Source organism: Haliotis rubra, unplaced genomic scaffold (genome assembly GCF_003918875.1).
Source record: "Haliotis rubra isolate DU_JTF1 unplaced genomic scaffold, ASM391887v1 Scf218, whole genome shotgun sequence".
Classification (NCBI taxonomy): Eukaryota; Metazoa; Mollusca; class Gastropoda; order Lepetellida; family Haliotidae; genus Haliotis; species Haliotis rubra.
The window spans coordinates 492,058-503,265 of NW_025766203.1; the positions used below are offsets into that span (position 1 = coordinate 492,058).

At 41.4% G+C, this 11,208-nt stretch overlaps 2 protein-coding genes across 2 annotated transcripts; both read right to left on the bottom strand.

Moving 5' to 3' along the window:
- Window positions 1-992: 992 nt before the first annotated feature.
- On the bottom strand, window positions 993-2,529 carry LOC124277111 (protein zntD-like). The gene has a single exon (XM_046712770.1). It carries the CDS (start codon window positions 2,527-2,529, stop codon window positions 1,582-1,584), a length of 948 nt encoding a protein of 315 aa, XP_046568726.1. The 3' UTR covers window positions 993-1,581.
- Window positions 2,530-9,556: 7,027 nt separating this feature from the next.
- Window positions 9,557-10,505, bottom strand: LOC124277112 (protein zntD-like). The gene is given in 2 exon segments (XM_046712771.1): window positions 9,557-10,348; window positions 10,350-10,505. Coding segments are annotated over 2 exon segments (948 nt in total).
- Between the last annotated feature and the right edge of the window lie 703 nt (window positions 10,506-11,208).

The following is an 11,208-nucleotide window of genomic DNA, read 5'->3' on the forward strand; positions in this document are numbered from 1 at the left end:
TGTACAAACGATGTATCTATTGATTTATTGCCCTATTTTTATGAAGGGCTGATAAATCTTTATATAATGTCGCCCTAGGAGGTTCTAAAGCGTAATGCCTTAATGTAGAGGTAGCATAGCTTACTACTAAAGCTGAAACGCTCGCTCAGTTTATTGTTAACCCCTAAGCATGTTGCCTGAGCTACTTACGGCTTTGTTAAATATTTCATACACAAGTTGAAATATCAGACTCTCCCGGTATCAAATCCAGAATATGGTTCTTCAAGTATGGTATTCACATAGATGATACCTGGGACGGAATGTTCCAGTTGTAGGTGGTTTGGAGCATATTGCGTCAACCCAAGCAAGCATTTTGCATGGACCCTGATTTTATACCGCAGTATGTGACAGAAATGGCAACCCAGACTATGACCCAGACAAATTGCAACACCATGGATGAATGTGGGCCTTTCAGCATTATTGAGGACTAAAAAATTGATTGATTGATTGTTTCTTACTAAGCACTCAGCAATATTCCAGCTATATAAATGAGTGACTTCAGGCTTAAAACAACCTCCACTCACTAATATATACGCAACAAAGGCCATTTTAAATACAACCAAATATATTTATTGCTGTTTTAACCATTAACAAATATGCACGTACATATACATCTCAATGAATATATAAAGTGTACATCATAATGTTACCTTGATAATCAAATCTAATGTGACAAAATACCCCATTCATGACTCAAACGTCAGTTAAGATATGAATAGTGTACCCTTGATGCATGCGTCATTGCCCATCATTACATTCCGTCATGTCTGCGGCGTAAAACAACACTCATACTGTAGTGAAGGGTGATATTTGGAAGCGTCCTGATTGAACAAGGAAAATGTTATTTTAAACTACGTTTATAACGAACACGCTTATCACGAACTGTTGGATATAACGAAGTACACAAAGCGGAAACCGGAAACAGAAACCATATGTAATACAGTAATCTAGGGTTATAACACACTGATGTCTCCTGTTCAGGCTTTACACTTAGTACTGACCTGCGTGGTACACAGTTTTCGTTCACTGATATACGGGGACCCTTTTTTAAAGCTTGTGTCGGTTTTGCAAGCACATCGCCTCGTTTTATCTCTTATTTCATGGTTGTGTCTCTCTAGCTCTATTTAGCTAAACCGTTATCAAGCACATATGTATATTCTATTATGCACGCACTCGATCTAAATCAAAACCATTTCACTAACAGATAACGATCGACAGACTGATTATCAGGACCGGGTTTGCTCTCCAATTTATACTCGACGTACGAGTCCCTGAATGGATCGGGTAGTCACATTCTGTGAATTAGTTAATTGCGTGTCAGATTACCCTGGAATCATGCATCCTTGCTCATAATATTAATAACCGGTTTGTGTTAGGTAGATCGTTATTATTCTTGAGGGTAGGTTCCTGATATCACAAAAACAATATGACGTAAGTGAGAAACTTTTCAAACGAAGCATAGCCATAGGTCTCAAGACATTGCTTGTTTGTCGATTTAAGTGAAGCGTCATTTCTCCTTTTTAAACTTTTTACACTCTGCCTTCAGTCGTGATCAAGAGCCTTCACGCCCGCCATTGCTGCGAAGCCCACCAATGCAACAAAGACATTCATCACGCCTTTACCATGGCCGAATGCGTCTCTTAGTATTTCAAAACACGTGACGTAGAGGAACGTCCCACACGCAATACCCTGAAGAACCCCCGACGCCATTGACTGTGCGTCAAGGTCAAGGTTGGAAGACGTCACAGCTATGCCTATGCATATTCCGATTGGCGACATCAAGGAAAAGAAGCAGAGACACGCGAAGGGTTTCTTAAAGTACGGCGCAAAGGCTCTGAAAAGCTGAAGACCAAGACAAAAGGCAACTAGACTTTTGTGAATCGAGATGGCAATGAAGACCTCCCATACTTCTGTCGCTTCCCCCTGCAGCCCCACTGCTAAACCGTCAAATATTGTATGGAAGGACAGCGCGATCAGCACCAAGAACGCACTGAGTCCAGACGCGGCAGAGAGTGCCTCCAGGTCGTGAGCGTGGGTTATAGACCCTTCCTGTTCATTGACACAGGACGCCGAGGATATGCTGCGACCCATTTTGTTCATTTCGTTGTACGGTGCAGGTTTTGCCTGGCTCAACGGAAGTGACGTCACAACCACTCCCGTCATAAACAGCATGGCTAACTGTTCCACTCCGGCGATGAGGAAAAATCCGGCACCAGTGAGCGTCTCGAACATCGGGAAGCCGGTGAAGTTGTAGGCGTTAGTAAGTCCCTGTTCCAAATCCTCCTTGCCCTCAATCATCAGATGAAGCAGACACGTGCCAAGAAACACGCCCCCTGCGAAGCAATTCATCAGACTCAGGACCTTTTCCCTTCGAGCAGATGCGTTGGCACCCCATTTCTTTTTAATGATGAAGTACGGAATTATGCCCAGCAGCAGCGTAATAAAGAAAAGAATGAAGATGGCGATGACTTTGGCAATTGTGACGTCCATTGTCGTTGACCGTTCCGATCTGCAAGTAAAACAATCGTTTTAATGAAAAAGGTGCAACATGTCAAAATGTGGCTCTTGCTATCAAAATATGGCTAGTCCAGGTTAGTGAGTTAGTATGATTTTGCGCCGCTTTTAGCAACCAGAAATGGGCTTCACACATTGTGCTCATGTGAGGAATCGAACCCGTGCCTTCGGCGTGACGAGCGAACGCCTTAACCACTGGGCTACCCTACCTTCCCTTCCCCGCCGTAATAATGTTGAGTTTCATGACGGTTTTCATCGCCATGGTTACGAATATCATTTATGTCATCGTCTTTGCAAAAACCACATGATTACTGGCATTCCTTTATCAACAGCAACATTAGTCAAATTTAGAATGTTTTCAAGCTGATAATCAGCTGATTCATTTGTGCTTCTATCTGTGTTGCAAACTGATAACTTTTTTACTAGTTTCCAAATCAGTTTAGAGTCTGTACTTTAATTTGATATAGAATTCTGATTTCATATTCATTATTCTTGTCACGATATAATCGTCTGTACGATATATTTGGTCACCAGTGGTTCGAAATCTATTTAAAGCATATTTTCCACGTATAAAACAAATTAGTACATACATTGTCATACTACTCTGTATCACGTCGTGATCGAGATGTATAATTCTTATACCACTTTTGGTAGCTGAAGATGTCAAAATTGATTAATAATTATTTACAGTTGAATTTATGTCGCACACAACGTCAGTGATGAATTCAATAAGCGAATAACGAATATAAATGATTTTAATACTCCTCTGTATATCTCTGTTGATTCATGATTCTATGTGTAGCTCTGATTTTCGGCAAGTTTCGAATATTTGAATCATAGACATTAAACAGTGAATATATTAATGATTTGTTTTAAGCAAGACTGTTTCGGAAACCGAGTAAGATCAGAGCAGGGAGAGTATATAACGTTGTAGATTATCCCTGATCAGAGAAATGAGACAATGACGTGAAATTTGATCGTTCTGTTGAAGTACACCTCGCCACCTGTTCTGCGTTTCACGTTTCCCAAGAATAGGCGTAATGCTTCACGTTACATAGCCATGTAGGCGTCTCGTACAGTTGACACCAGTTTCAAGACAAAATTAAGTTTGAGCTGTGAAACGACATACCTGATGACTCCTGCCTTCCGCTTGACCGTATGACAATGAATGCAAAATATGTGCCTTATAAACAACAATGTAGGTCACGTGGCTTGACATGTGAATCAAGATGGCGGAGGTATTTTATCGCAATGTGAAACGTGGTGTCTAAGGTGTGCTATCAGTTCGTGACTAACTCGTGTTATTCAAGGACAGGCTGAAGAGGTATTTTAGGAGATTACGAACGCATGCTTGAGTTATAATCTGTATATGCATGAGTCAGGGTTCCCACAGGAAAGGTAGGCCACAATCACCTGACCTTTCCCTGATAAGCATAGATTTTCCCCTGACAAGTGTAAAAACTGGCCTCTTCCCTCTCCTTCAAATAATTACATTTTTTGTTAATTTATTACATTAACCAAAACATTAAAATATATTTCCCTCGACTCTTCTGCCACAATGTCACATAACACTAGTAGATACATTTGAGTGTAACCATCAAATATATATTCTAAGGCAATGTCAACAAGAAGACATGGTCATCGGGGGCGCGGTGGGCGAGCTGTCTAAAGCGCCAGGCCAGTGATCTAGCAACCTTGAGGTGACGGTATCGAGCCCACATTTGACCGGGTGTAAAAACCGTGGAGTCAACTTTGTGTGCAGAATCTTTAAGTGTTGTCACAGCCCCTAGTGTACAGTACACAACCCTGTGCACTTAAAAGAACCCACGAATCCGTTGGTATATAAGACCAGATGGTGGCCACATGAAAACGTGCAAACACCTAGTTGTGGGTACAGCAACGTGCAGTAAACGTGGACAAAGTACTGTGACTGTGGCGATTACAGTCAAATTTAGCCAAAATTAAAATGAAAAACCCCCAAACCCTACGTTTAAAAAAGTTGGTAAGTTTAAATTTCCTTTGAATGTGATTATAACTGTAAGCAGGAATATAAAATAAATACATTGTTAAAGATAAAACTGCCTGCTGAGGTAACTGAATATGGGGGCGTGGTGGGCGTGGTGGGCGAACTGGCTAAAGCGCCAGGCTAGTGATCCAGCGACCTTGAGGTGACGGGATCGAGCCCACATGTGACCAGGTGTAAAAACCTTGGAGTCAACTTTGTGTGTAGACTCTTTCAGTGTTGTCACAACCCCTAGTGTACAGTACACAACCCTGTGCACTTAAAAGAACCCCCGAATCCGCAGATACTCAAAAATGACTTTAAAATATTTCTCAAACTGAACATTCGTGTCACCTCACCTATTGCACATATAATTTGGTCATGCATGCCTCAATGCCATCGCCATGAAGATGAAATTCTCCATCCACTGTATCAGTGCTACCATGTCCTGCACAAACTTCTGGATCATTTCTCGCAATGTCAGATCATCCACTATTAAGTTTTATAAGCAAATTATGGGCCATGGTGGGTGGGCGAACTGGCTAAAGCGCCAGGCCAGTGATCCAGCGAGCTTGAGGTGACGGGATCGAGCCCACATGTGACCAGGTGTAAAAACCTTGGAGTCAACTTTGTGTGCAGACTCTTTCAGTGTTGTCACAACCCCTAGTGTACAGTACACAACCCTGTGCACTTAAAAGAACCCCCGAATCCGTTGCTATATGACCAGATGGTGGCCACATGAATACGTGCAAACACCTAGTTGCGGGTACAGCAACATGCAGTAACACTTGGACAAAGTACTGTGACTATGTGTCCCAGTCAGCCAGCTGTGAATGGGTGTCTCGTAAGGATTGGAAAGCCACACTAATTCGGTGCGCCTAGTGGCTGCAAGAGTTGTATGATCCCAGGGAGTTGAGATTGATAATACGACGTGTCGTTGAGATTGACATCCAGTGATCGAGGGAAAAACAAAGCGCATATGAGCAGCTGAGCTGGATATCGGCGTTATACAAATATCTGAAAACTTTGTATTTTATATTAAAGGCTTTTAACAAAGAGCATAAATGTGAAAGCAATGATTTAATTGAATTCAAAGTCAGGAACACAGAAACCGTTTACAGAAATCTACAATCTCATTGTGTGCTTGCAGTCTAACCCGTTCACCTCCGTGCCTGCGGTCTCAAATGTTCACATGCGTGTCTGCAGACCCATTGTGTTATTGTAGTCTCAAATATTCACCCGTGTGTCTTCAGTCTCTTTATGTGCTTGCAGTCTCAATTGTTCACCTGCATAGCTGCAGTCTCAATTATTCACCTGCATAGCTGCAGTCTCAATTATTCACCTGCATAGCTGCAGTCTGAATGGGTGCTTCCAGTCTCAATTATTCACCTGCATAGCTGCAGTCTGAATGGGTGCTTCCAGTCTCAATTATTCACCTGCATAGCTGCAGTCTCAATGGGTGCTTCTAGTCTCAATTATTCAACTGCATAGCTGCAGTCTCAATGCGTGCTTGCAGTCTCAGTTGTTCACCTGAATAGCTGCAGTCTCAATGGGTACTTGCAGTCTCAGTTGTTCACCTGCACAGCTGCAGTCTCAGTGCGTGCTTGCAGTCTCAATTATTCACCTGCAGTCTCATTACATGTGCTTGTCTCCAGTCTCATTTCAAGTTTGTGGGTTTTTCTTTAATTTGTTTCTTTTTTTGTTGAGAGGTGAGAGGTGGTGGTGGTGGTGGTGGGGGTGAGGAGGGGGTGTGTGGGGAACGCATGACGGTGTAAATGTCTTGAATTGAATTGATACTGTTTGAAGCTCGGAAAGTGAGGCCTTTTTGAACAAATGACTGTTTCACCTGTAATATGAGATTATAAACTTGTCCATGTTGAACGAAACAATTGATACATGCACAATGTTAAAACACTTGTGAAATGGCACTAAAACATACCGCACAGTGAAAGTATGGATGTATTAAAATAATGTTGAATATATGGCCTAACAGAAAGAAATGAAAGCACGTGAAAAAGTATAAAGGACGACTTAACTAACTATTAGATCAACTATGATCATAAAAGTGCTCGCTGAAGCGGCATCTCATGCAAAGTGCAGAACCGCATTTCTTCTTTTTATTTCTCTGATTATTTTTCTGGACAGAGTCTATGTTCCTGCATCAGTTAGAGGGTGCTGCACATTGAGTAGCGTGTGAGTAATTGAGGAAATACTGCACTATAAAAAGCAGAGATGCTCGGATGACGTCCTTTCTAGAATAAGATACTTTGCGTTAACAGTGGTAATAACATAAAGAAATGCTGCTAGGTTATACATATGACATTGGCTATCACTATTGAATGGGCTCGTCTTCTACTAAATTCCACCTTGTTTACGACAATGACATTTGTCACCACTCGCCCCTTTCCGTAACCTCCAAGAAGACTCGTCCCCCACTCGATACTTGTTCATTCGTGACCAACTCGTGTTATTCCGGGACAAGCCGAATAGCGACTCGTGCCCCTCTGGAAGGATTTCATATTGGCGCATGAACATCAGAACTACTTTAAAAAAGAACGATAACTCTATCCCTGTTTGATTCCAAAGTTTCTTAATATCACAGAAGCACATGTACATTGTATTGCTAGGTTGTTGTTTTGGGGTTTTATAAACCTCTTTGATACAACTAAAGAAGGAGAAAAACATATTTGTTAGACATATTCTAATGTAATTATTACCAGCTGTTCACCTTATATTTCCAATTATGTTAATTTTCTTAATAGGGTTTAATTATCACAAATGGGAATTGTTTTATTGAATATACAACAACAACAAAAATATAAAAAATCAGCTACATTAAATCCCAAAGCAGATACTCAAAAATGACTTTAAAATATTTCTCAAACTGAACATTCGTGTAACCTTGCTGTCACACCCCTGGTGGAATTTCAAATGAATTCGCTGAAAAAAATATGAATGACCAAAAAACACTCAGACTTAAGTATCCCCAGAGCTATGAAATATAAGCCCAATGTTAAAGATTAAGGTTGATTAGTTACATACAAATACGATATTATTGTTTTGAAACTCGTAGCGATTATAATTACATTTCCTAAAATTGGTCGAAGCGCACGTACAATCTCCATAACAAGCCCGCAAAATCGTCAGAAATACACTCAGTTGGACCCCATGAGAGCAGTGATGTCAACAAACGCACGTGCGTGGATTTGAATCTCTCACCGTCAATCGCATGATTCTTATTAAAAACTTCATAATAGGCAGCAAAATCCTTTTAGCTACGTTCTTTGTACTTTCAATATGACGATATATATTTTTCATGATTCTTTAAACAATGACATAATGCCATAAACGATTTAAGTACTCGGGATTATTTTTATCAAAGCACTGCGCTCATTTACGCGCGTTCTGATTGGTTTGTCGTATTTTCGCACATAACAAGTATCCATTCGTCACTACTCGCCCCTTTCCGAAACCTCCAAGAAGACTTGTCCCCCACTCGATACTTGTAGGTGCTTTGGAGGATAATGCGTCAACCCAAGCAAGCATTTTGCATGGAACCTGATTTTATACCGCAGTATGTGACAGAAATGGCAACCCAGACTATGACCCAGACAAAATGCCACACCATGGATGAATGTGGGCCTTTCAGCATTATTGAGGACTAAAAAATTGATTGATTGGTTATTTCTTAACTTGATTGATTGGTTGTGTCTTAACTAAGCACTCAGCACTATACCAGCTATACGGCGTTGGTTAGTAAATAATCGAATCTGGACAAGACAATCCGGTGATCAACAGCATGAGCTTCAATCTATGCAATTGGGATACGATCTGCTTCATGGAACTTATGTTAACCATAAAGATGTTGATTCGATTTATGAGGTGAAAAAACAGGTTTCTTGTTGTTTTCCGCCTCGCTCAGCAATATTCCAGCTATATAAATGTGTGACTTCAGGCTTAAAACAACCTCCACTCACTAATATATACGCAACAAAGGCCATTTTAAATACAACCAAATATATTTATTGCTGTTTTAACCATTAACAAATATGCACGTACATATACATCTCAATGAATATATAAAGTGTACATCATAATGTTACCTTGATAATCAAATCTAATGTGACAAAATACCCCATTCATGACTCAAACGTCAGTTAAGATATGAATAGTGTACCCTTGATGCATGCGTCATTGCCCATCATTACATTCCGTCATGTCTGCGGCGTAAAACAACACCCATACTGTAGTGAAGGGTGACTGATATTTGGAAGCGTCCTGATTGAACAAGGAAAATGTTATTTTAAACTACGTTTATAACGAACACGCTTATAACGAACGGTTGGATATAACGAAGTACACAAAGCGAAAAGCCGAAACAGAAAACAATGTAATACAGTAATCTAGGGTAATAACACACTGATGTCTCCTGTTCAGGCTTTACACTTAGTACTGACCTGCGTGGTACACAGTTTTCGTTCACTGATATACGGGGACCCTCTTTTAAAGCTTGTGTCGGTTTTGCAAGCACATCGCCTCGCTTTATCTCTTATTTCATGGTTGTGTCTCTCAAGCTCTATTTAGCTAAACCGTTATCAAGCACATATGTATATTGTATTATGCACGCATTCGATCTAAATCAAAACCATTTCACTAACAGATAACGATCGACAGACTGATTGTCAGGGCCGGGTTTGCTCTCCAATTTATACTCGACGTAAGAGTCCCTGGATGGATCGGGTAGTCACATTCTGTGAATTAGTTAATTGCGTGTCAGCTTACCCTGGAATCATGCATCCTTGCTCATAATATTAATAACCGGTTTGTGTTAGGTAGACCGTTATTATTCTTGAGGGTAGGTTCCTGATATCACAACAACAAAATATGACGTAAGTGAGAAACTTTTCAAACGAAGCATATGCCATAAGTCTCAAGACATTGCTTGTTTGTCGATTTAAGTGAAGCGTCATTTCTCCTTTTTAAACTTTTTACACTCTGCCTTCAGTCGTGATCAAGAGCCTTCACGCCCGCAATTGCTGCGAAGCCCACCAATGCAACAAAGACATTCATCACGCCTTTACCATGGCCGAATGCGTCTCTTAGTATTTCAAAACACGTGACGTAGAGGAACGTCCCACACGCAATACCCTGGAGAACCCCCGACGCCATTGACTGTGCGTCAAGGTCAAGGTTGGAAGACGTCACAGCTATGCCTGTGCATATTCCGATCGCCGACATCAAAGAAAAGAAGCAGAGACACGCGAAGGGTTTCTTAAAGTACGGCACAAAGGCTCTGAAAAGCTGAAGACCAAGACAAAAGGCAACTAGACTTTTGTGAATCGAGATGGCAATCAAGACCTCCCATACTTCTGTGGCTTCCCCCTGCAACCCCACTGCTAAACCGTCAAATATTGTATGGAAGGACAGCGCGATCAGCACCAAGAACGCACTGAGTCCAGACGCGGCAGAGAGTGCCTCCAGGTCGTGAGCGTGGGTTATAGACCCTTCCTGTTCATTGACACAGGACGCCGAGGACATGCTGCCACCTATTTTGTCCATTTCGTTGTACGGTTCACGTTTTGCCCGGCTCAACGGAAGTGACGTCACAACCACTCCCGTCATAAACAGCATGGCTAACTGTTCCACTCCGGCGATGAGGAAAAATCCGGCACCAGTGAGCGTCTCGAACATCGGGAAGCCGGTGAAGTTGTAGGCGTTAGTAAGTCCCTGTTCCAAATCCTCCTTGCCCTCCACCATCAAATGAAGCAGACACGTGCCAAGAAACACGCCCCCCTGCGAAGCAATTCATCAGACTCAGTACCTTTTCCCTTCGAGCAGTTGCGTTGGCACCCCATTTCTTTTTAATGATGAAGTACGGAATTATGCCCAGCAGCAGCGTAATAAAGAGAAGAATGAAGATGGCGATGACTTTGGCAATTGTGACGTCCATTGTCGTTGACCGTTACGATCTGCAAGTAAAACAATCGTTTTAATGAAAAAAGTGCAACATGTCAAAATGTGGCTCTTGCTATCAAAATATGGCTAGTCCAGGTTAGTGAGTTAGTATAATTTTGCGCCGCTTTTAGCAACCAGAAATGGGCTTCACACATTGTGCTCATGTGAGGAATCGAACCCGTGCCTTCGGCGTGACGAGCGAACGCCTTAACCACTGGGCTACCCTACCTTCCCTCCTCCGCCGTAATAATGTTGAGTTATTACTAAAGGCGGCGTAAAAATTAACTCTCTCACTCTGGCACAATTCCGTCCGGTCCAGCCGATTTTCATGACGGTTTTCATCGCCATGGTTACGAATATCATTTATGTCATCGTCTTTGCAAAAACCACATGATTACTGGCATTCCTTTATCAACAGCAACATTAGTCAAATTTAGAATGTTTTCAAGCTGATGATAATCATTTGATTCATTTGTGCTTCTGTCTGTGTTGCAAACTGACAACTTTTTTACTAGTTTCCAAATCAGTTTAGAGTCTGTACTTTAATTTGTTATAGAATTCTGATTTCATATTCATTATTCTTGTCACGATATAATCGTCTGTACGATATATGATGGGTATAGAAGGTTGATCGCTGTCTGTCGATTATTCACTGTATTTGGAATATTGTTGACGAACGCAAAATGACACGTCTAAGT

Bases quoted from the DNA above. Each gene is read 5' to 3' on its own strand.
- LOC124277111 (XM_046712770.1), bottom strand. From the start codon at position 2,529: ATGGACGTCACAATTGCCAAAGTCATCGCCATCTTCATTCTTTTCTTT.